At 41.3% G+C, this 27,171-nt stretch overlaps 1 protein-coding gene across 1 annotated transcript in view; it reads right to left on the reverse strand.

Annotated features, from left to right (window-relative positions):
- Positions 1-1,423: 1,423 nt before the first annotated feature.
- OCA2 (OCA2 melanosomal transmembrane protein) overlaps positions 1,424-27,171 on the reverse strand; it is a 326,371-nt gene continuing 300,623 nt past the window's right edge. Inside the window, exons 22-24 of the mRNA XM_055571821.1 lie at positions 18,680-18,773; positions 3,185-3,278; positions 1,424-2,161 (exon numbers count right to left, since the gene is read on the reverse strand). Of these exons, the coding sequence (XP_055427796.1) occupies positions 2,077-2,161; positions 3,185-3,278; positions 18,680-18,773 (273 nt within the window). The 3' untranslated portion in view covers positions 1,424-2,076. The remainder of the gene's footprint in view (positions 2,162-3,184; positions 3,279-18,679; positions 18,774-27,171) is intronic.

The raw sequence follows: 27,171 nt of genomic DNA on the forward strand, positions 1-27,171 counted from the left end.
GGGAAGCTTGGCATGCTGCATTTCAATGGGTTTCAAATAGACACCTCTTAGCCACTGAACAAGCACAATAACAGTAATTTATACATTGATGAAAAGAGATTTTCTTTTCTAGTATTAATTTTCTGCAATTCTCAGTGACCCAAAATGACCTCTAGAGTAGCAGCCTATAGAGGTCAAACGGCGGATGCTTTCTTGGTCTAAGCTCATACAATACTTGATTCTGTGGAGTAGTAGGCCCATCTTGAGGTTATTTCCCCAGCTCCAGAATGAGTCCGGGGATAGATAGTATGATAAATAACTATCAGACTCTCCAAATTTGTTCTCTTTTATATTAGGAAGCTTCTCATCCATACCAAGATAGTAAAACCAAAAAAGTACACCATCTCAATTTCATTTCTCAATGGAAAATTTAAAGGCTAATACCAATCAGTGATTTAAAATGACCCTGCAAAGTGAGAGACAAATTATTGCACTAATGACACACAGAAATTAAAAAGTACAATTCTTGGAGGTCCACTTTCAATCTTGTAGGAATCATATAACACATTGGAGAAGCTACTTCAACCCATTACCAGATGACCTCCTGAAGCTGCAAATGTTGAGGGACACTCAAGCAAATAAAGGTCCTTCAGCAGGCCTAGCTGTCAAGCAAGCTGCCTTGCCAATTGGGCCTTCTGCAATGGCATAGCACATTGAAGCAGTCCCAGTGTCTCTGGCTGACCTCAATGGGGAAATCACAATGCAGAGCATGAATGGTTGGATAAGGTCCATACCCTCCCATTCTGACTACTAGTCTTCACTGTAAAAGCAGCTCTTGGCTGCTACTGGGCCCTGCTACAGATTGAAGACCTTATTGTGGGAAACATTGCCACCAGGCAAAGTCGAACTGTGTGCTGTAAATCAAATATCCTCTAACCAACTGATCCATAAAGTTAGGCATGCACATTGTCTTCTGTTATGTGGTGTTTAGGAGACTGGGGCTCAAGATCTGCAAGGCACACACAAATTTCAGGAGAAAGTGGTTCCAATTCCCGTGTTAGTTGTGTCTGTTGCTTGGCCACCTGTCCCTCCACCCTTGACTGCACATGGCCTTAATCTGGATAGAGGTGCCTCTCAAACCTGTACATAGCTACTAATGCAACTCAAGAAGGACATGATCTTCATATGCAGTCAAAGAACACTCTTTATCTGAATTCAGACTGTAAAAGTGTGTCCCCATCGTCCTTGGACCTTTAGGGTTTATGCATGAGGCATCACAACAATGTTTAACTCTGTCGTTTCAACATTCATAGAAAAGCCATTTGTTCCTTCAGTGCTGTCTCCTTCTATCATTATGAAACAGGATTTAATAGGTACTGGATCATTTACCTATTAATTCTGGAGACAGTATCAGGAGAATTGACAAACTTGATAGAAAATCTGGTGGCACTTTCATTGTTTCTTTTATTGCAGACATGAACATTTTTTTTCATTTGCTGAAGAACAAAAATGATGGACCAAGCTAAGTATCTTACATCTGCCCATTCAGATCTACTTTCCTTCTACTCGTGCTGTATCCACAGGAGTGGACCTATATGGACAACATCAATAGTTTCTCTACTGAAAACTAAGAGACTAACAAATTCTAAGACCTTTTATCAAGGGGCAGTATGTTTTAAATATATTTAATGTTGCCTGACAAATTGTATGCCCTTCCCAAGAAGGGTATGCATTCAGAGTATAAACAATTTGAATTCTTATTTTAACATAAAAAATGATTGCGTGAAGGAAAACAGTCACCTCAGGAGAAGTGACATTTAAACAACACAAGCCTTTTGTGTCTTTTCCTATAGAACAGAGCAAGATATATATTGAAATATACACATTTTCCTATAGTAGAATCTTGGGTAAGTTATCTCATATTTATCACAGTTTTCCAGCTTCACCCAAATAAGAATGTGGATAGCAAAGGTCTCCATTCCAGAGCACCCCCATGGTAAGCACCTTTTTTTTCTCCAAAGAGTGGTTTTGCGGCAGTTTTCTACTGACATTGATGATGGATCAAGCTTCCCTTAGTCTTCATACATTGTATATCTACTAATTCCATCCCATCACGATATCAGCAACAAGGAGGTAACACATCCCAACCATGCAGGAGACAACCATCATTGGAAAGCCCAGCCTGAAACACAGAGAAGTGGATTATGGTATCTGGTGTCTGGAGAGTACTGTGAGATCTGAATTTATAATTATGTTATTGTGAAAGAATGTGGCCTTAAGAGCTTTATATATCCATAAAGGTAATTGTCTCTTATTTCTAGAAATCAAAAGTTGGGTCCAGCTTAGATGATGTGGATGCAAGCCTCCACGAGATAGCCACCACTGTATCCCCCAAATAAATTTCAGTTCATTTTGGCAGCACTATTTTACAGGCACCACCAATGAATATTTTACCCAGTTCCTGCATCCAAATTGCAGTAGTGCCATAAAAAAAACAAGCATGCAGGGCCTGGGACCCCAGAGCAAGCCCAGCTCCCTCAGAGCAGATTCTCCTTTGCAGGAGCTGGCATCAGCTGTACTCCCCCATCCAGGGACTCCTCTCTGTGCTATGTTCCTGAGAGGCACCTGCTCCCAGGCTGCCCCCAGTCTTCAGTATTCCTGGATCCTTTCAATCATGAATTTTTTCACTAGGTAATGCCATGAAGGATGTCAAACTCTCATTATGCACCCTCATTCTGGACAGTCAAGGCACAAATCCCCATTGGAATGTTCAAAAGAACAACATAAAATACCAATGTCTTGCTGATTATTAAAACGTACTTATATTAAATACGTGTGGCTTATTTTTAATTACTTAAGCTTAGGGACTATATCGGATAAGGCAATGGCACCTCACTCCAGTACTCTTGCCTGGAAAATCCTATGGATGAAGGAGCCTGGTAAGCTGCAGTCCATGGGGTCGCTAAGAGTCAGACACGACTGAGCGACTTTACTTTCACTTTTCATTTTCATGCATTGGAGAAGGAAATGGCAACCCACTCCAGTGTTCTTGCCTGGAGAATCCCAGGGACTGGGGAACCTGGTGGGCTGGTAGGCTGCAGTCCATGGGGTCGCACAGAGTCGGACATGACTGAAGTGACTTAGCAGCAGCAGGGACTATATAAATTTAAACTATATAGAAAATTTTAATAAATTTTTGAAGTACCTGAAAAATTCCATAAAAGAGAATCCGTATCCATGCTGCTCTGCAATTCCTGCACAAACCACATTTGCTGATGCTCCAATCAGTGTCCCGTTACCTAGAGTCAAAATTCAAAAAGTAAAATAAAATCTCAGTTCATCCTGGAGGTAGACTTCTATTCTCTTTTGTTCTATAATACTTGAACCATCTCACAGACTTTTGATTTGATGATTACAGTTCATTATGAAAGTGATTGCTTATGTGAATATCTGCAGGGAACACAAAAAATATCAGCAAACAGAAGATAAATTCATTGCTTGCAAGTATTCATTTTTGAATAGGGCTATTGTTGTTGATGATGCTAAAGCTGAAACTCCAGTACTTTGGCCACCTCATGCGAAGAGTTGACTCATTGGAAAAGACTGATGCTGGGAGGGATTGGGGGCAGGAGGAGAAGGGGACAACAGAGGATGAGATGGCTGGATGGCATCGCTGACTCGATGGACGTGACTCTGAGTGAACTCCGGGAGTTGGTGATGGACAGGGAGGCCTGGCGTGCTGTGATTCATGGGGTCGCAAAGAGTCGGACACAACTGAGTGACTGATCTGGTCTGATCTGATTGTTGTTGAATGTGATAGGAAAGAAGAAATACTAAGGAGAACTAGCAAGTCACCATGCCATGGTGGCATATATCTTTCAGAGGAAATGCAAGTAGATTCAACTTAAGAAATGCAAGGAGGTTCTCATCTCAAATGAAAACCACCACCTTTAGGACTCCAGGTCAGAACATGTACCAGGTAATCCTTTGTGTGTATGGAAAGATGGATGTAAGCAACCAGGATAATATAATGTTTCTCTGGGTGGGCATTTTTGACAGAATGCATGATCTTCAGGGAGACTAACGTGCACACATATACACAAGTGTGGCCTCAGTGAGGGATGTAACTCAAGCCTGACACCAACAGAGAGATGAGATCACGGAAAGGTAGACTCTACTAGGCGAAGCCCTTTGGGATCTTTTATCCACTAACCACAGAGGTCAGTGTTTGGGGATGGATGCAGAACCCAGGCTTAGCCAAGTTAGTTCAGTTCTGGCATTGTGCATCGCTGAGGACTATGAATTGTGAGACACAAATCTGCAACTGCCAACAGCCCTTATTGGCCTGAGGGGTAACTTTTTAATACTGGACAGCAGAGCGGGAGGGGGAGGATCAAGAAAGTTGTGCCCCAAGGTGCTGTTGGCCCAGAACTCCACACTGGAATACAGAGGATGGAGAGAAGTAAGGAATAAATAATAAGCTGTGTCACCTATGAGGTTTATCCTGTCCCCCCTCCACATACTCCTTACACTGTCCTGAAATACATAGGCATCCAACACAACTATCAGGTCCATAGGCAGGCAGGGCAAAGGCTCACAAAGTTTTACTTTACTCTTCCTGCTTTTATTCCATATAAGAGTTCAACCTAGTTTCCATGAAAACTCCTGAAATAGCACACCACATCCATTTACATGCTTGCTCTAAGGATTAAATATATTTGACATGTCAATAATATAAGACTTTGGATCTTAAGAGCTTAATAAAAATCTTCAGGGTCTCCTCAGAGCTCTGAACCCCACAAGCCCAAACCCCAGTCTGCTGTGCTCAGCGTGTTTCTGATGGTCCGTTTCATGACAATCCTCCTGTTCCTCAGTGTAATTCAAAGTGTATGGACCCACCCAGAATTTTAGGAAGGGTGCAATAGAGGTGGGAGGTCAGGAGGGGAATGCCCATCACCAAGGGGAGAGGGATAGCTGCCCCATAGCCAGGGAGGGCATGGCAGACCAACATTCAAACTGCTTGGGTAGGACAGATTTTAGGTTGGCAACAAAGAAGGCATAGACCCTGGTTGGTGGACAGTCCAGACTATAAGATGTTGCCTTGTTCCAGGTAGTAAAATGATGACACCCCTTAGCCCCATAGAGAAGCCTACACCTTAGTCCTCATAACATGTGCTTATGTCATTATGTTACTATGTATGACAAGAAGGTCTTTGCAGAAGTATTTCAGGTTATAGATCTTGAGATGCGGGATTACTCTGAATTATCTGAGTGGGCACAACTGACTCACATGAACCCTTAAAAGCAGAGAACTTTCTCAAGCTAGAAGCAGAAGAGAAGCCTCAGAGGGAGAGTCATAGAGATCCTGGAGACTCCAGGGAGCTGCAGCAATACAGCGGTAGGAGAGGTCCCAGAGGAGAGCTGGAGGGAGCCCAGGGTAGAGAGTTTGAGAGATCCAAGGGGGTGGAAGAATTCCCACCATGAGACTTCTATATAACATTGCTGGTTCTGAGATTTAGGTCCAAGGTCCATAACCAGAGAGGCCCCTAGGAGCTAAGGACAGCCTCAGCTGACAGCCAGCAAGGGATGGGATATTCAGTCTTACACCTCCAAGGAACTGGATTCTGCCAACAACCTGAATGAGTTTGGAAGCAGACCCATTCTAAAAGTCCCCAAAGTTTATCTATTTTTTATGACCAGAACTGAGTCTGGATTACCATCTCAGTTCTGAGATCTGCCTCGGCTCCCACCTTCCCCCTACCCCAGACTTCTATTAGCTTCTTCCTAACTGCCTAAACCTAGGCAGGCTCTCCCTCTCACCCTAGCAGGTCATTCTGCATGGAAATCAGCTCATATCCTTCAGGGGCTCACAGGAAGCCTGTTAGCAAAGACACGGCACAATGTAGGAGATGTGCAGCGGGCTTGAGATCAGGCAGAGAGAAAATGCTCAGGGGGCTGAGCACTGAGGTCCTCAGTGTCCCCATGAAGAAAGCGAGGCACAGAGAAGCAACATGCTGACATGCAAATGTACCTCAGAGGGCCCTGCCAGCCTCCATAGCAGAGCACACACCTCAATAGCTGAGTAGTATCTGCTCTGCATCCCAAACATTGCTACTCCAGGATTTAACATTGAGAACTTTCCTTCTGGACAAAACAGAATTTCACACATAATTCAGGGTCACATTCAAGAACTTGAGAAAGGCAACACTTTCTTTCTCTCATGTTAAGGATTAATATTTGAAAAATACTCTTTTTGGATCAAAATGGTGGAGTAGAAGGACATGGAACTTATCTCCCCCAGCAAACACATCAAAAATACATCTACATGTAGAACGAATTTCACAGAAAACCAACTGAAAGCTAACACGAGATCTCTTACACAGCTGAAGCAGCAGGAAAGATTCCCATGTAACTGAGCAGGACGGGGGAAAAGGCATTGGAATGAGACTGGCACCTCTGGGAGGAAGTTGTAAAAGAGGAAAGGTCCACACAGGTGGCCCCTCTCCCTAGGAACTCCCCCTTTCCTTCATAGAGGTCTTCTAGGACAAAGAGATGGACAGGAGGGGAATGAACTCTACTTGCAAGGAGTGCATGTGTATCAGCTGCTGTACCTGTATCAGTTGCTACCTCATGCCACTTCCCACCCCAAACAGGCACTGGGCAGGGTTTCTAATGTGCCCTGCCCAGCTAGGCAATGAAACACAGGCTTCAACAGAAGGACTCTGAGAGAGAATATGGTCTAGTTCCAGAGGGCTTGGAGTGTAGTCCAGGCCAAAACTCAGAGTCCATCATTAGCACACATAGAGCTGGGCATTAAGTCTGCCGTAGGAGCACATGCAGGTTAGAGGATAAGTGCCCACAGGAACATTACTGTCAGCATGCTCACAGCACTGCACAGCTCCAGTGTTGACAGGCTTGTGACCTTGACCATGGCAAATTTGGCAGCAGTGGACTTTGTTGATGCATAAAGCAGCTGGTTGGTGGCATCACAGAATCACTTATCTACCATGGAGAGTCCCTATGGTGTGGTACAAAGTAATTCCTTTCCCAGTGGGAGCCCTTCAGTTCTGCCCACCTCCAATTTAGCTTAGAGCTAGATCTGGAATAGACAGGTCCTGGAGAGTCCTACCACAGAGGCAGCCTAGGCTCCAGTGGGCAGATCAGCAGTCACAAAACCTTGCCCCCCAGCAACAGCCTAGCAAGAGGTCTGGGATGAATACAACAGAGAAAGACACAACCTTGGGCTGCTTCTGGCAGAACTGCAAATGGCTGCACGGGTGGCATATAGACCTGATGTGCACATACAGGGCTCACTCCCCTCGTGCTCACCTCCTTAGGAATAGAGCACACACTTCAGGGAAATAAAGCCACATGGAACACAACTCTCAGTGCTTCTACTCCAACTGGAAAACAGACCCTCTTCCATGGAAATAACTATCATGGAACAGAATACAGAAAAATGAATGAAAATAAATGAAGACACAATATTGTTTGTTTGGTGCATTTCACCAACATTTGAATAATAGGGATCCCAGAAGACAAAGATAAAGACAAAGGGCTTAAGAAAATATTGAAGAGATTATAGTCCAAAAATTCCATACAATGTGAAAGGAAACATCACACAAGACCAGGAAATGAAGATACAGGATAAATCCAAGGAGGAAGATACCAGAACACATATTAATTAAACTCAGAAAAACTAAATACAATAAAAAAAATATTAAAAGCAGCAAATAAAATATAAGGGAATTCCTATAAAGCTATCAGCTGAATTTTCAGCAGAAACTCTGCAGGCCAGAAGGGAGTGGCATGATATATTCAGAGTGATGTAAGGGAAAAACCTACAACCTAGAATATTCTACCCAGAAAAGTTATTACTCAAATTCAAGGGAGAAATAAAAAAACTTTAAAGACAAGCAGAAGCCAAGAGAATTCAGCACCACCAAGGCAAGAAGCTTCTCTAGGCAGGGAAAAAAAGGCCACAACTAGAAACAAGAAATCACATATAGGAAAGCTCACCAGTAAAAGCAAAAAGCCAGAAATCAGCCATACACAAATATAATATCAAAACCAGGAACTATGAAGAGAGTACAAATATAGGAAATGGGAACTCCATTGAAAAATAATAAGAAACCAGTAACTTAACACACATATATAACATAAATATACACACACACATATGTATGTATCAGTCAGTTCAGCTGCTCAGTCATGTCCAACTCTGTGATTCCAAAGCTTCCCTGTCTATCACCAACTCCCAGACCTTGCTCAAATGCATGTCGGTGGTACCACTGAATCATCTCATCCTCTGTTGTATCCTTCTCCTCCCACCTTCAATCTTCTGCAGTATCAGGGTCTTTTCCAATGAGTCAGTTCTTCACATCAGGTGGCCAAAGTATTGGAGTTTCAGCTTCAGCATGAGTCCTTCCAATGTATATTCAGGTCTGATTTTCTTTAAGATTGACTGGTTTGATCTCCTTGCAGTTCAAGGGACTCTCAAGAGTCTTCTGCAGCACCACAGTTCAAAAGCATCAATTCTTTGGCCATCAGCTTTGTTTATGATACAACTCTCACATCCATACATGACCACTGGAAAAACCACAGCCTTGACTAGACAGACCTTTGTCAGCAAAGTAATGTCTCTGCTTTGTAATATGCTGTCTAGGTTGGTCATAGCTTTTCTTCCAAGAAGCAAGCATCTTTTAATTTCAGGGCTGCAGTGACCACCTGCAGTGATTTTGGAGCCCCAAAAAATAAAGTCTCTCACTGTTTCCATTGTTTCCCCATCTATTTGCCATTGAGTGATGGGACTAGATGCCATGATCTTTGTTTTCTGAATGTTGAATTTTAAGCCAGTTTTTACTTTCTCCTCTTTCACTTTCATCAATAGGCTCTTCAGTTCCTCTTTGCTTTCTGCCATAAGGGTAGTGTCATCTGCATATCTGAGGTTATTGATATTTCTCCCTGCAACCTTGATTCCAACTTGTGCTTCATCCAGTCTGGCATTTCACATGATGTACCCTGCATGTAAGTTAAATAAGCAGGGTGACACTATACAGCCTTGATGCACTCCTTTCCCAATTTGGAACCAGTCTGTGTGTGTGTGTGTGTGTGTGTGTGTGTGTGTGTGTGTGTGTGTGTGGAGAGAGAGAGAAAAGAGAAATGAGTATACACATACTGCTATAGCAAAATCTTACAGGAAATGCAAACAAAAAACTATGGTAGAAACACATACATAAAGGAAAAAGCAACTCAAATACAATACTAAACAACATCAAAGATGGTCATCAAACCACAGGAGAAAAGAACAAAAAAGGAACAGAAGAAAAAAAAAAAAAACTTACAAAAACAAACCAAAAACCATTGAGAAAATAAAAATAGGAACATAGATATCGATAATTACCGTAAGTGTAAATGGATTAAATGTTCCAACCAAAAGACTGTCTAAAAGGGATATAACAAAGACCATTATATAGGCTATCTATAAGAGACACACTTCAGGCCTATGGAAACAGACTGAAAGTGAGGGGATGGAAAAAGATATTCCAGGCAAATGGAAATCAAAAGAAGGTTGGAATACCAATACTCGTATCAGAAAAATAAAATAGACTTTAAAATAAAGACTGTTACAAGAGACAGGACGGACACATATAATTATTATGGAATCAATCCAGGAAGAAGATAAAACAGTGGGAAATATATATGCACACAACACAGGAGTATATCTATAGATAAGGCAAACACTAACAGTCATAAAAGGGGAAATTGACAATAACACAATAATAGGGGATTTGAGAGTTTCACATATGTCAAGGGACAGATCACTCAGACAGAAAATTAATTTTTAAAAAACCCAAGCCTTAAATGACATATTAGACTAGATAGATGTAATAGATAGACTTAATTTATAGGAAATTCCATCCAAAAGCAGCAAAATATAGTCAAGTGTACACAAAACATTCTCCAGAATAGATATCATCTGGATCACAAATCAATCTTTGGTAAATTGAAGAAGATAGAAATCATATAGAGCATCTTCTCTGACCAAAACGCTATGAGATCAGAAATCAATTAAAGGGAGAAAACCTGTTAAAAACACAAACACTTTGAGGCTATACATATGTTAAGTAAGTAAGTGTTAGTCGCTCAGTTGTGCCTGACTCTTTGCGACCCCACGGACTGAAGCCCACCAGGCTCCTGTGTCCATGAGATTTTCCAGGCAAGGATACTGGGGTGTGTTGCCATTTCCTTCTCCAGGGGATCTTCCCAACCCAGGGATTGAACCTGGGTCTCCTGTACTGCAGGCAGATTTTTTACTGACTGAGCTACAAGGCAAGCCCCAATACATATGTTATTAAACTACAAATGGATCATTAAAGAAATCAACCAAATCAACTATACATCAATAAAAAAAATTTTTTTTAAGCTAAAAAAAGAGGGGGGGCGGAGAAGATGGCAGAGATCGCCTGCTCTCCACAAATACATTAAAAAAAAAACTCATCAAAATATGGAATAACTCCTACAGAGCAATTTCTAGATGACCACAGAAGACCCCAGGCCTCCAAAAAGGCAAGCTAATTTCCCTGGAATGAGGTAGGACAAAAGAAACACATTAAAAAAAGAAAGACAGAGGACTTCAGGACAGGAGTTTGTGCCCCCAGGGAGGGAAGGAGTCATGAAGGAGGAAAAGTTTCCACACACTAGGAAATCCCCTTTCAGGTGGGACCAAGAGGGAGCTGTGGAACCTCAGAGTGCATGTAGCAGTGGGGCTCAGAAGGCAAAATATACAGAAAGCTGCCCAACAGAGCTTCTCAGCCCATAAGCAGCTCACAAGCCTCAGCCCATACCAGAGGGTGGGGATGGGGAGCCGGGATGAGTGGCTAGGAAGCTTGGCCTGCAGCAGAGGGTGGATCCCGGGCCAGAGGCTGAGTGAAGATCCCAGGGAGAGGTAGGGGGCTAGCGGCTATGAGGATGCACTGAGAGGGCTACTAAAACAAGGCTGAGGAAATAGACATGACAACCATTGCCAAAGCCAGGAGGGGTGCTACAGGCAGCAGACAAAACACCATGGATGTGGTCCTGATCCCAGATGTTGCAGCTACCTCCAGGCTATGAGCAGGTACAAGTTACTGCCCGCAACTTGCTGGGAGCTTTAACAGCTGAGCTCTTTCTAGGGAACCACAAACTGTACCACTTTCCTCTGGAAGAACTCACAATCTATCTTAGACTGTAACAACATCCAACAGGGCACAACAGCCACTCTCCGGCACAACACATATGTGGCTGTCATACCCTCCCCTTTCTCCAGCCCAAGAGAGTGAATGAGTCCTAATGAGCCTTGATCTTTGCCCCCTCATGTCCAGGTGGGGGACAGACTGGGGACCCCACGGGCAACTGTGAACATTAGGAGCAACTGCAAGTTGGAATAAGGCCATATCTGAGATTGAATTAACCCCATGCTGCCTAAAACAGGTCAAAAGACCTTCCTAGAAACATTAGAGGACTTTGGTGTAAGCCTTGCTGGGTATTCTGGGCTGCTGAGTGTTGCTGTCACCAAGAGTATTGGAAACTTGTCTTTTGTGCTATGTGGCTTGTGAGGTCTTGGAGCTTCAATATGCATTGAGCCTGAACCCCTGAAATGAGAGACCCAATCCCAATCCCACCAGAGACCTCATGACCTCAGGGAACATTAATAGATGAGGGTTCTCCCAAAGGCCTCCATCTCAACAGCAAAACCAAGCCCACCCAAAGGCCAGCAAGCACCAGTGCCCAGATACCCCACACAATCCTTCAATAAAACAGAAACACAACACTGAACACTAGCAGACAGGCTGCCCAAAGCCATATCTAACCCATAGACACCCCAAAACCTACTACTGGACACAGTGCTGCCTTTCAGAGAAAGAAGATCTATCTCCATCAATGAGAACAGATCATCAAAACAGAAAACTAATAAGGAAACACAAACATTAAATGAAACATAAGACCAAATGGACCTAATTGATAACTTCAGGACTTTTCATCCAAATACAGAAGAATACACTTCCTTCTAAAGTGCAGATGGAACATTCCCCAGGATAGATCACATCTTGGGTCACAAATCAAGCCTCAGTAAACTTAAGAAAAGTGAAATTATATCAAGCATCTTTTTTGACCAAGATGCTATGAAACTAGATGTCAAATACAGGGGGGGAAACTGTAAAAAACACATCGAGATTAAACAATACATTTACACTTAATGAATAGGTTACTGAAGAAATAAGATTTTTTTTTTTTTAATTCCTGGAAACAACTGACAACAAAAACACAACAATCCAAAACCTATGAGATGCAGCAAAAGCAGTTCTAAGAGGGAAGTTTATAGCAATATTATCCTACCCCAGGAAACAAGAAAAACATCACATAGCTGCTAAAAGAACAACAACAAAAAAAAACCTTAGTGGAAAGAAAGAGATCATAAAGATCAGAGCAGAAATAAATGAAAAAGAAAGGAAGGAAACAATAATAAAGATTAATAAAACTAAAGGCTTGTTCTATGAGAAGATAAACAAATTTGACAAACCAATAGCCAGACTCATCAAGAAAAAAGGGAGAAAGCCAAATCAACAAGATTAGGAATGAAAAAGCAGCAGTTACAACAGACAATGCAAAAATACAAAGGACAATAAGAAACTACTATGAGCAACTATATGCTAATAAAATGGAAAACATAGAGAAAATGGACAGATTCTTAGAAAAGTTCAACTTTCCATGAGTGAATCAGGAAGAAACAGAAATTATGAAAAGCCAGCTACAAACAATCAAATCAAAACTGTGATGAAAAAAATTTCCCCAAAACAAAAGCCCAGGGCCAGATGGCTTCACAGGTGAATTCTTTCAAACATTTAAAGAAGAGCTAATACCTATCCTTCTAAAACTCTTCCAAAAGAACAGAATTGGAGGGAACATTTCCAAACTAATTCTACGAGGTATCACCCTGATTCCAAAGACATCACAAAAAAAGAAAATTACAGGCCAATATCACAATGAACATGATGCAAAAATCCTCAACAAAATTCTAGCAAACAAAAATTTTAATGTCTTCATTAAAAAGATCATGTACCATGATCAAGTCGGGTTTATTTCAGGGATGAAGGATTCTTCAATATATGCAAGTCTATCACACCATTATTAACAAATTAAAAGATAAAAACCATATGATTATTTCAATAGATTCTGAGAAAGCCATTGACAATATTCAACACCCACTTATGATAAAACTTTCCAGGAAGTAGGCATAGAAGGAATATACCTCAACATAATAAAAGCCATATAAGACAAACCCACAGCAAACATTATCCTCAATAGCAAAAATTTGAAAACATTTCCTCTAAAATCAGGAATAAGACATGGCTGCCCTCTCTCACCACTACTATTCAAAATAATTCTGGAGATCCTAGCCACAGCAATTAGAGAAGAAAAGCAAATGAAAGGAATCCAGATTGGAAAAGAAGTAAAACTTTCACTGTTTGCAGATGATATGATCCTCTACATAGAAAACCCTAAAGAAGCCACCAGAAAATTACTAGCACTAAGCAATGAATATAGTAAAGTCACAGGATATAAAATTAACACAGAGAAATTCCTTGCATTCCTATATGCTAACAATGAAAGATCAGAAAAGGAAATTAAGTAAACAATCCTATCCACCATTGCAATGAAAAGAATAAAATACTCAGGAATAAATTTACCTAAAGACACAAAAGACCTGTATATAGAAAATTACAAAACATTGATGAAAGAAACCAAAGATTACACAAATAGATGGAGAAATATACCATATTCTTGGATTGAAAAAGTCAATATAGTGAAAATGAGTATACTACTCAAAGCAATCTATCAATTCAATGCAATCCCTATCAAACTACCAACAGTATTTTTCACAGAACTAGAACAAATAATTTCACAATTTGTATGGAAATACAAAAGGCCCCAAATAGCCAAAGCAATCTTGAGAAAGAAGAATGGAACTGGAGGAATCAATCTTCCCGACTTCAGATTATACTACAAAGCTACAGTCATCAAGATAGTATGGTATTGGCACAAAGACAGAGATATAGATCAGTTGAACAAAATAGAAAGTCTGGAGATAAATCCACACACCTATGTACAACTTATATTTGACAAAGGAGGCAAAAAATATACAATGGAGAAAAGACAGTCTCTTCAACAAGTGGTGCTGGGAAAACTGGTCAACTACATGTAAAAAAATGAAACTAGAACACTTTCTAATACCATACACAAAAATAAACTCAAAATGGATAAAGACTTAAATGTAAGACCAGAAACTGTAAAATTATTTGAAGAAAACGTAGGCAGAACACACTCTGACACAAATCACAGCAAGATCCTGTATGACCTACCTCCCAGCATAATGGAAATAAAAACAAATATAAACAAATGGGACCTAATTAAACTTAAAGGCTTTTGCACAATGAAGGAAACTATAAGCAAGGTGAAAAGGCAGCCTTCAGAAAACGAGAAAACAAAGCAAATGAAACAACCAACAAAGAATTAATCTCCAAAATATACAAGCAGCTCATGCAACTCAATACCAGAAAACAAACACCCAATCAAAAACTGGGCAAAGACCTAAACAGATATTTCTCCAAAGATGACACATAGATGGCTAATAAACACATGAAAAGATGCTCAACATCACTCATTATCAGAGAAATGCAAATAGAAACCACAATGAGGTATCATCTCACAATGGTCAGAAACGACCATCATCGAAAAGTCTACAAACAACAAAGGGAGAGGGTGTGGAGAAAAGGGAACTCTCTTGCACTGTTTGTTGGAAGGCAAACTGGTACAGCCACTATAGAGAAAAGTGTGAAGATTCCTCAAAAAACTGGGAATACAACTGTTCTATGACCCAGCAATCCCACTGCTCAGCATATACATTGAGGAAACCAAAATGTTAATCACAGCACTATTTACAATAGCTAGGACATGGAAGCAACCTAGACGTCCATCAGCAGATGAATGGATAAGGAAGTCGTGATACATATACACAACAGAATACTACTCAGCTATAAAAGGAATGCATTTGAGTCAGTTCTAATGAGGTGGATGAACCTAGAGCCTATTATACAGAGTGAAGTAAGTGAGAAAGAGAAAGACAACTGATATATATTAATGCATATATATGGAATCTAGAAGAATGGTACTGATGATCCTATGCACAGAAGGAGACACAGCAGACATAAAGAACAGACTTCTGGACCCAGTGGGAGAAGGAGAGGGTTAGAATAGCACTGAAACATGTACATTACCATATGTAGAATGGATGACCACTGTGAGTTGGATACATGAAGCAGGGCACCCAGGACCAGTGTTCTGTGACAACCTGGAGGCATGGGGTGGGGAGGGGAGTGGGAAGGGGGTTCAGGATGGGGTGGACGCATGTATGCCTATGGCTGATTCATGTTGATCTATGCCAAAAGCCATCACAATATTGTAATTATCCTCCAATTAAAATATATAAATATATTTTTTAAAAGAAAATACATACATTCAGCAAAAAAATAAAATCTACAACAATAAATGCTGGAGATGGTGTGGAGGAAAGGGAACACTCTTGCACTGTTGGTGGGAATATAAACTGATCAGCCACTATGGAAGACAGTATGGAGATTCCTTAACAAACGAGGAAGAAAATGACCATATGACCCAACAATCCTACTACTGGGCATATACCCAGGGAAAACCAGAATTGAAAAAGCAACATGTACCTCAACGTTCATTGAAGCACTATTTAAAATAGCTGGGACATGGAAGCAACCTAGATGTCCATCAACAGATGAATGATTAAAGAAGCTATGGTACATATATAAAATATTACTGGAATATTAGTGATAAAAAGGAAAGCATTTGAGTCAGTTCTAATGAGGTGGGTGAACCTAGAGCCTATTATACAGAGTGAAGTAAGTCAGAAATAGAAAACAAATATGGTATATTAACACATATATATGGAATCTAGAAAGATGGTACTGATGAACCTATCTGCAGGTCAGCAGTGGACACAAAGACATAGAGAACATAATTGTGGGCACAGGCAAGGAAGGAAGGAGAGGGTGGAATGAATGGAGAGAGTAGCATGGAACTATATACACTACCATATGTAAAATAGATAGCCTGTAGGAATTTTCTATATGACACAGGGAACTCAAATATGAGCTCTGTGACAATTTAGAGAGGTGGGATGGGGTGGGAGGTGGGAGGGAGGTTCATAAGAGGGGGGACATATGTACTCTTATGGTTGATGAATGTTGATGTATGGCAGAAACCAACACAATTTTGTAAAGCAATTATCCTTCAATTAAAAATATATAAATTTTAAAAAGAGTCTCAATCACCAAATGTTTAATCATATTTTAGGTTATTAGCCATGTAAGTGGTCCATGTTAACTTCTCTTCTTGATAATCCCCTCTATTCTATTCATTCTATATGTTCTGGGTGAATAAGAACCAGTCAAGGAGGCTTCTTATTCTTTGAGAAGCAGCTCAAAACTTCCCTCTCTGGAGAGCCATTCCTGACTTTCCTCCAGCCTCCGTGGTGCTCCCTGAGCACTCTATGTACATGGCCATGAGAGGATCCATTTATATTGCAATCCTAACTTAGGTGACTGTCTCCCCACTCAGGAAGACAATGTCACCATATAAAAGTAGAAGATGCTCAATAAGGTTTAATGAACAAAATTCCACACAGTGGACATATTTCCTGGTGTCTCTGGATTCTGTTTCTATCACTGATATTAAATGTGATTGTGAATGCAGGTGTTGCTTTTAGTGCTGCTGATCTCAGATGGGGATCATTTTAACAAGTCTAAACTCAGAATTTGAGGCCTCAGTTGCTGAATTAGGTGAACTAGCTGTCTCCAGAAATCATAGCAACTTCACTGAATGGCATTAGTCCCCCTCTACAAACAAGAAGATACACTAAAAACAAAGTTGTTGATTTAATAGTTAGAGACCAATCAAAGACAAAGAAAGATAGATTATCTAAGCATACCTGGAAGCAAAAACAAAAATTTTAAAGGTATCTATTGTGTTTGTCTAAGATTTTTCACAATCCTCTTGTGTTCCCAAAGGTGATTAGGTCTCCTTCCAAATACAATCACATCCAAACCCCTGTGTTTACTCACCAGAGGTTAGTCTCTCCTGACGCTTCTTCTAATTGACTTTTTAATATCTCCAAAAGACAAAACACTCTTTCAGCCCAAAAAAACTTTTTAAAATTTTTATTCTTATTCTTACATTAGAGTCTCTACTTCTTAGCTCACACATTCATCACTTTACCCACCATCACCCACAACACACACTCCTTAAAAAAGGGAATAAGAAGTTGCCACTAAGGATGGTTTCTGATTCAAAATCTGCTTCTAAACCTAAGCCACCAAGCCACATCTGTATGCAGTGTGGGAAGACATTAACTTTGAGATGTCAGTAATGACCATCCTCAAGCCACAGGTTTAGAATGTCAGGGGCAGTTCTGCAGAGAATAGAAAGTAACACATTTTGCAGAGAAACTGAGTAGGGCTAGAACTCTCCAGTCAAAGGTGAAGATGGGTTTCCACTTAGGAAATCATGAACTATTCTTACTTTATTTATTCTTACATTACTTTCAATTTGGCATTCATTAATCATCACTTCACAGACTGGTTCCAAATAGGAAAAGGAGTACGTCAAGGCTTTATATTGTCACCCTGCTTATTTAACTTCTATGCAGAGTACATCATGAGAAACACTGGGCTGGAAGAAGCACAAGCTGGAATCAGGATTGCCGGGAGAAATGTCAATGAACTCAGATATGCAGATAACACCACCCTTATGGCAGAAAGTGAAGAGGAACTAAAAAGCCTCTTGATGAAAGTGAAAGTGGAGAGTGAAAAAGTTGGCTTAAAGCTCAACATTCAGAAAACGAAGATCATGGCATCCAGTTCCATCACTTCATGGGAAATAGATGGGGAAACAGTGGAAACAGTATCAGACTTTATTTTTGGGGGCTCCAAAATCACTTCAGATGGTGATTGCAGCCATGAAATTAAAAGACGCTTACTCCTTGGAAGGAAGTTATGACCAACCTAGAAAGCATATTCAAAAGCAGAGACATTACTTTGCCAACAAAAGTCCATCTAGTCAAGGCTATGGTTTTTCCAGTGGTCATGTATGGATGTGAGAGTTGGACTGTGAGGAAAGCTGAACGCCAAAGAATTGATGCTTTTGAACTGTGGTGTTGGAGAAGACTCTTGAGAGTCCATTGCACTGCAAGGACATCCAACCAGTCCATTCTGAAGGAGATCAACCCTGGGATTTCTTTGGAGGGAATGATGCTAACGCTGAAACTCCAGTACTTTGGCCACCTCATGTGAAGAGTCGACTCATTGGAAAAGACTCTGATGCTGGGAGGGATTGGGGGCAGGAGGAGAAGGGGACGACAGAGGATGAGATGGCTGGATGGCATCACCGATTCGATGGACGTGAGTCTGAGTGAACTCCGGGAGTTGGTGATGGACAGGGAGGCCTGGCGTGCTGCAATTCATGGGGTCGCAAAGAGTCGGACACGACTGAGTGACTGAAGTAAACTGAACTGAATCATCACTTCAGGCTCACCATAGTGTCTGGGGGCCCTCCCTCAAATCCAGTACCCGCTTACCTCCCAGACAGGAACCAAGGGCCAGGGCATACATGAGTGGTGGAGCAGGCAGGCTGACCTCAGGGTCTCTGCTCAGGTTTAGGAGCACGGGAATCTGTAGAGGAAAAGACACTTACCTCATGTCCATGAAAGCCCAGAGGAGTTACCCATTCTGTGACCAACTTGCAAAATCCAAAGCATTTTTTAGCACTCAAGCTGAACAGAGCACAGGACGTTCAAAAGGAAACCTAAGCAAACTTTAGAATCAAAAAACTTGAGTTTGAGCCTATGAGTAAGTCTTTGTTTCCAGCCACATGACCAACTGGTCCTCCTCTTCAGTTGCCCCAAGCAACTGTGGATCCTACATGGGGTGAAGTTGCATAGAATCTCACACAGTGCTTGGCACTAAACCATCTAACCAGTATATATTAGCCCTGAAGTGGACCACTTCCTACATTAACTCTATGAATACATCATCTTATTTAATTCTCAAACATCCTCCAGGTGTGTTTGCTATTCCCTCAATCGATAGATAGGAACATCAAGACTTGGAGAGATGCAGATCTTTTAAATAGCCAAGCTAGACTTGATTTCTGGTTCCAAACTGCATGCAGGTAAACCTTTCTCTGAGAAATTTGTGTTCCATAAACAGGCCCCCTTTTGACTCATGCTGATAATGAAGCCCAGAAGAACACATAATCTCTGGGCCTGTTTCCAGTATGCTCAGGAGATATTGTTCCATGTTATCACTGCTAGGTACCTCAGCCCATTAGAATTTAAAGAGGGGCCCCTGGACCTTCTACCTTGGGGCAGTTGCCTTGTATGGACCTCTATAAAGAGCATGAGGAGGAGGGCTCCAACAGTAACACATCTGGAAAGGACTACCCAAAATCACAGACAGCGAAAAACCATGTGCATGCACGCAAGTTCGCTTCAGTCATATTTGACTGTGCAATCCTATGGACTGTAGCCTGCCAGGCTTCTCTATCCATGGGACTCTCTAGGCAAGAATATTGGCATGGGTTGCTTTTTCCTTCTCTAAGGGATCTTCCTGAGCCAAGGATTGAACCCACGTCTCTGGCTTGGCAGGTGGATTGTTTACCAATAATCCACCTGGGAAGTCCTCCTATCAAAAATTAATTTAAATGTAAATGGATTAAATTCTCCAATCAAAAGGCACAGAGTGACTGAAGGAATTGAAAAAAAAAAAAAAAAAAAAGACCCAACTCTATGCTACCACAGGACATACACTGGCTCAAAGTAGAGTGATGGGAAAAGATATCCATACGAGTAGAAAGAGAGAAGAAGTAGATTTTTCATATCAGACCAAAGAGACTTTAGGTAAAAAATGGTTAGGAGACAAAAAAAAGCCATTATATAAGGGGTCAATTCATCCATAGATTATTACAATTGTGAATATATCTGTACCCTACAACAGAGTACATAATTATATAAAGCAAATATTAAGAAATCAGTGTATTTTAATACTTTATTTTACTCAATAAACAGATCATCCAGACAGAAAATCAATGAGGAACTATGGACCTGAACTACACTTTTAAATAAATGGACCTAACAGTCATATGGGCTTCCCTGGTAGCTCAGCTGGTAAAGAATACACCTGCAATGCAGGAGACCTCAGTTCAATTCCTGGGTCAGGAAGAACCACTGGAGAAGGGATAGGCTAACCACTCTGGTATTGGGTTTTCCTGGTGGCTCAGCTGGTAAAGAACCCACCTGCAATGAGGGAGACCTGCGTTCAGTCCCTGGGTTGGGAAGATCCCCTGCATAATGGAATATCTACCCACTCCAGTATTCTTGCCTGGAGAATTCCATGGACTGTATAGTCCATGGGGTCACAAAGAGCTGGACACAACTGAGTGATTTTCACTTTCACATTCAACAGTCATATATAGAACATTCCATCCAATAGCAGCAAAATGCATTCTTCTCAAGCACACTTTGAGCATTCTCCTGGACAGATCATATGTTAAGCCACAAAACAAGTCTTAAGAAATTTAAGAAAAGTGAAATCATATCAATTATCTTTTCTAAATACAATGGTGTGAAACTAGATATCAACAACAGGAAAAAAGCTTAAAAACTCATAAATACAGAAATGAATGTTGGAAATGAAGCTACATGCTCCTGAAGCATCAGTGGGTCAAAGAAGATCAAAAGGGAAATTTTTAAAATCTAGACAAAAATGGAAACACAGAACAGCAAAAGTTGTGAGATACAGAAAAAAATGATTCTAAGAGGAAGTTTATAACAACAAATGACTACATTAAGAAAAAAGATGGACTTGGTGCTCAGCAGTAAAGAATCTGCCTGACACTGCGGGAGACACAGGAGATATAGTTTTGATACCTGGGTCAGGAAGATACCCTAGAGAAGGAAATGACAACCCACTCAAGTATCCTTGCTTGGAAAATTTCATGAACAGAGGAGCCTGGCAGGCTACAGCCCATGGGCTTGCAAAGAGGTGGACTCGACTGAGCACACACACACACACACTCCCTTGTGGTCTGGTGGTTAAGAATCCACCTGCCAATGCAGGGGATATAAATTTCATCCCTGCTCTGGGAAAATTCTACATGCCATGGGAATTCTAAGCCCATGTGCCAAAACTACTGAGCCTGTACAAGTCCATGAAATTCTCCAGTCCAGAATACTAGAATGGGTAACCTTTCCATTCTCCAGGGGATCTTCCCAACCCAGGGATTGAACCCAGGTCTCCTGGATTGCAGGTGGATTCTTTATCAGCTGAGCCACAAGGGAAGCCCAAGAATAATGAAATGGGTAACCTATCCCTTCTCCAGCAGATCTTCCCAACCCAGAAATCAAACTAGGGTCTCTTGCATTGTAGGAGGATTCTTTACCAACTGAGCTATTAGGAAGCACTTTTCTATGTATGAGAATATGCAAGAGTCTGCACTCACTGAAATCATTTTGTTGATATGCATCTCACCTATCTGGGGCCAGTATCCTGTGTTTTCACAACCTGAGTTTCCTCATGGCTCACCTTAAGGAGTGGCTACCGTCTGATGGCTGCTAAATGACAGATATTCTTTCCTTTCCTGAGTTTCCTCAAAGCTCACTGACTCACGCTGATGACTATGACATCCTTGTTTACTGATATGGCAGGAAATACTTCATATCTCAAAATATTTCATTTCAGGAAATATTCAATTTCTCATGCATAAATTACCAATTTTTAACTCAACATCCTGCACAGGAATAGTCATATTTTAATTTGAAAACCATCTGAGAATTCTTCTTATTTAAGCAAATGAGGCTGAAAAGATAGGTTTAAGTTGAGAAAGACTGTCAGGGAATTCTCAGTCATTAGCAGTGTATTTTAGTTTTCCCATACAGTCTCTAAGGTAGTGCTCTGGGAAGACTAAAATAACTGCTCACAAAAACAAATCTGGGCTCACATGTAGCTCCCACAACTCCCTGACAATTGTAGATAAGAGAAGAGGAGAAAAGGAAAGGTGGGAAGATATCAAAGGAATTTTCTTCTATGGAAATATTTTTTGTGTGTGTGGATTTATTTTTTTTAATTTTATTTTATTTTTAAACTTTACAAAATTGTATTAGTTTTGCCAAATATCAAAATGAATCCACCACAGGTATACATGTGCTCCCCATCCTGAACCCTGCTCCCTCCTCCCTCCCCATACCATCCCTCTGGGTCGTCCCAGTGCACTAGCCCCATGCATCCAGTATCATGCATCGAACCTGGACTGGCAACTCGTTTCATACATGATATTATACATGTTTCAATGCCATTCTCCCAAATCTTCCCACCCTCTCCCTCTCCCACAGAGTCCATAAGACTGTTCTATAAATATTGAAATATTTCCACACCAATTGATCAAGAGCCATCATCTGAGACCCTACCCCTCAACCAAGACATTGGCTGGCATTTCTAGTCATTGGAAATGGTGACAGTATCTGCCAGTTTTCTAACACTGTTAAATAAAATTTCCACACTTGTTAAATCTCATGAACATGCATGCTGTTGACCTGGAGAATGATCCTGCCTAAAGCTGTATTCTTACAGCAGAATAAGGCTTAACTGAAACACAGGTAGTTCTGCAAGCCTGGCAGCAGAAGGTCCAATCACTGCTCCTGTGTTTTCTCTTCATGTATAATGGCCATAAGTGGGCAAACCTATCTCTACCCTTGGATTGATCTGCCATTTCTATAGTATGTTCTTGGGTCTCCTTGTTCAGTCCTCCAGGAAAATAGCAGAAGTGAGAATGTGGGAATTTCACCAAAATAAAAATGCACATAGAAGCCAGACCTTGATCATGCCACTCCTCAAGACTGGTGCAGTAAGAACTAGGTACTCTAAGGGGTGTTTGGTTGGATCTGGCCCCAGAAATAGCTCAAGAAATCATAATTTATAGAGTAGAAGATGAACTACCCTTCTAGGAATGCTCAAACTCTGTAGGTCCATGTAAGACAGCCCAGACCACAAATATTCCCTAATGCAAAGCATGAGGCATTGGAGTTCTTTCTACTCCAGCCAGAGGTGCAGAGGGACACTGATGACCACTGATATCTCATACAAAACCCAAGTACCCCTTTCTTCAACACTTCAAATTCAGAGGACCTCTCAACTGTGCAGAGTGAAGATGCTCCTAGTTGGAAGAAGGGATGTGAAGTGGGCAGGAGTTATCCTCTCAGGCAGGAAACCTAAATCACCTCCCCAGGACACATTCATTTCATTGCATCTGCCAGAGGCAAGAACTAGTGGGAGATATCTATATACACACAGATTTTTAATAAAGACAATTGGGGGGCTGAAATTGAGGAAATCCCATATCCACAAGGTGTGCAGCAAGGAAGGAAAAGTGATGAATACCTATAGTCCACAGGGTGGTAGTCAGGAAGTAATATCCAAGGGAAGCAGAGCTTCTGAAACTGACTGAGCAGGACCCTGTGGAGCTCCAGGGCACAAAAACCCTTCTGTCCCATTCCCTGGGTTCCAAAGTGCAGGTTCCAACAGTTGCTAATCAGGGAGGGTAGGGGATATAGAGATAATGGAGGAGCATTCAAGAAATAATAGTGCAGCCTTGGACCAGGGTTCTGGTTGCCCCTCAAGGGATACATCTAACAATATTTCTTACTTCTGCCAAACTAAAACTCCCACCAAGTGGAAGATGTTAACTATTTTATGTAGTGTTCTTCATTTCAAAAGTCGGTTTGCCCATTATCACTGATGCCAGAAGATCTCTCAATTGAAGGAATGCAGGTCCTGCAAGCACCATGATCAGCAATAGCATCCCTTGACTATAAAACTCCTCCCATACACCCTCCACTGTGTATTGGGACACAGTTTTCAGGGCATTAGCCTGCTGTTGCCCCCTTTGCTTGACAAAGCAATAAAGACATTTTTTTCTGTAATACTTCACCCAAAACTCTGTCTCTGGGATTTAATTTGGTATTGGGGTACAGAGGCCAGATTCAGCTTCACATCTGCTGAACTTGGCAGTGTCTCCAACACTAACTCATTCATAATATCTGTCTATTCCCAAGGCCTTCTCAGGGCACACCAGAGTTTCCCAGTGCTGGCACATTACACCAGCCTCTGGTGTCTTTGGCCCACAATGACAGTGGATACCAGAAAGAAGAATCCAGAGAAGAAACAACCTCCCTCTGGGGGAACATAGAGAGCTATATATTGGTAAAACCAGCTCTTAGGACACTGAAGAAGAGAATTGAGAGGAATAGATATTACCAGCAGCAAAGAATATTGCAGGCAAAGTTACAAGATACCCAACAACATGCTAAGGAAAGTGCCACCAGCCCAATTAGAGATGGGGTTATGTCTCAGGTGGCAAGGAGGCCTGGCAGAGAGATGGTATGGCAATATTATCTGTGACTCTCAGAAACATAGTGAGCACTGAGATGCCCAGTTCCCTCAATGAAAATAACAGAGAGTTGCTGGAAGATGATACGCCAAGGGAGATGTGAAGAAAGCTTTACTATGGAAAAACTAACCTATTGCAACTTATTTACCTTTTTAGTCATATGAAAACACTTGCTAAACATCTTCCTTGTACCAGGGCACAATGCTAGTAAATAAGACAATGCAGCTTTAGCAGATGACTACTTTATCAGAGTTATGTGTAAACTATTATGGGACCCAAGGACAAGTAAGGCCCTGCACTGAAAATACAGAACGCATTGTAAAGAAAGCATTTAAGTAGGTATTAAAGGAGGCTCTGAGGAACTCTTATATTTGGGGAAGTCTGTTTCATGAGATCTGGGTCCCCAAAGCAGAAGGCAACCTCATTTTCCCCATCCACTTTGTAGATAAATAGGCATGTGACATAGCCTCCTCCAATCAGACACTTTTACTTGAGAGGTAGGCTTGGAGATTTGATCAATGTAACAAGATGTGCTCAAGGCAAAGTGACAGAGGTCAAGATACTCAGGATCCAACAATGGGAGAGGAAGTCCAGGCAAAGCAGCAGAACTTAGGGGCCTCATGGGGCAAACCCCTACTCATGGTGTCCTTCAGAAAATCCATGAACTGTATACTATTCTTAGATATACTCCTATTTCTCTTAAACTAACTAAAATGGGTGCTATTTGTCAACTAAAAAAAAAAAAATCACAAAACCTGAAAGTTGAGAATTATCTTTGAAAACTGGAATATTTCTTGCCATATCAGTAAACAAATGATGTCCCAGTCACCAGTCATCAGCAATCACAGCCACCATGGATGGTGAGCTGATGAGCCCTTGGGGAACTCAGGAAAGAAAAGAATACCCACCATCTATAAATAGTAGCCCTCAGACTGCAGCCACTCCCTACGGTGAGCCCTAAGAAAACTTGGAGTTTTGTGAAGTCACAGCATACTAGCTCTAGGCAGGTGAGGTGCACATCAGAGAATTTATTTCAGTGAGCCGACTCCCATATCTTCCCATACATAGAAAAGTGCTAAATTCCGTAACTTGAGATATGTGATTTCCTTTCACTGACAATGATCTTTTGATGTTCAGACTACCTGCCTTTTGTTGCAAAACTTCTATATAACCTAATTCTTCCCTTAGCTTCCTTGGAGCAATTCTCTCAGGGTTACCTGAGATGCTGTCTCCTGGGCTTGGAGTCCTAAAAATTTTCACTGAATAAAACATAACTATCAACTTTCAGGCTGTGAATATTTTTTTTTTTTAGTCCACATGTTTTATTCAGTGTATATTCTTAGGATTTCAAGCCCAGGAGGCAGTATCTCAAATAAACATGTGAAAACTGCTCCAAAGAGGTCAGGAGGGGGAGCCAGGCTATATGAGTTTCATAACAAAGGACAGGTTATCTAAATGTCAAAAAAAAATTATTGTTAAGCAAAGAAAACCAGACATCTCAAGTTAAGGAATTTAACTCTTCTCCATATATAGGAAGATACAAGAGTCTTGACTCACTGAAATCATTCTTTTGATAGGCATTTCAGCTATCTGGGGCCAGTATCCTGTGTTTTCACATCCTGGGTTGTCTCAGGGCTCACAGTTCACTGTGGAGGGCTATAATCACTGATTACTGTCCCTTGTTAATGCCTTTTGTTAACTAATATGGCAGACAATATTTTGTTTCTCATGTTGATTGCAACTGTTGATTGAAATGCAGATACAACTATATGCATTACAAATAGAAAAATTCCCACTAAAAAGACTTAGGAATAAAATCAGCACCATCCAAATCAGTTAGAGGATGAGATTTATCAATCCAAGAGAAATCAGGAAATAACAGGGGAAAAAGAATCAGAAAAGAAAAAGTATAGCGGGCAGTCCTAAGACGGTGGAGGAATAGAACGGGGAGACCACTTTCTCCCCCACAAATTCATCAAAAGAATGTTTAAACACTGAGTAAATTCCACAAAACAACTTCTGAATGCCGGCAGAGGACATCAGGCACCCAGAAAAGCAGCCCATTGTCTTCAAAAGGAGGTAGGAAAAAATATAAAAGACAAAAAAATAAAAGAGGTAGGGACAGAGCTCCATCCCAGGAAGGGAGTCTTAAAAAGAGAGAAGTTTCCAAACAGCAGGAAACACTCTCACTGCCGAGTCTGTGGTGAGCCTTGGAAGCACAGAGGGCAACATAACAGGGAGGAAAAATAAATAAATAATCAAACCCCACAGATTATGAGCCCAACGGTAACTACACCAGTGGAGAAGCAGCAGAGACGCCTGCATCTGCCACTGGCAGGCGGGGGCTGGGCAGGGAGGAATGGGCTGCATTACTTAGAGTAAGGATTGGGCCTGAATGCCCCAAGGGTAATCAGAGTGAACTAGCTTGGGCTAGCAAACCAGACTGTGGGATAGCTACCATGCGAAAAGCCCTAAGACACCGCCAGCACCATGCACAGAACAAAGGACTGAACAGAACTAGCAGGCTGCAGACCATCCCCTTCCAGTGACAGGCAGCCAGAGCTGGAAGGAGGCAATCACAGCCCCAGAGAGACATTATCTACAAAATTGCAAGCAGGCTTCTTTGCT

The sequence above is a fragment of the Bubalus kerabau genome, chromosome 3 (assembly GCF_029407905.1).
Source record: "Bubalus kerabau isolate K-KA32 ecotype Philippines breed swamp buffalo chromosome 3, PCC_UOA_SB_1v2, whole genome shotgun sequence".
Classification (NCBI taxonomy): domain Eukaryota; kingdom Metazoa; phylum Chordata; class Mammalia; order Artiodactyla; family Bovidae; genus Bubalus; species Bubalus kerabau.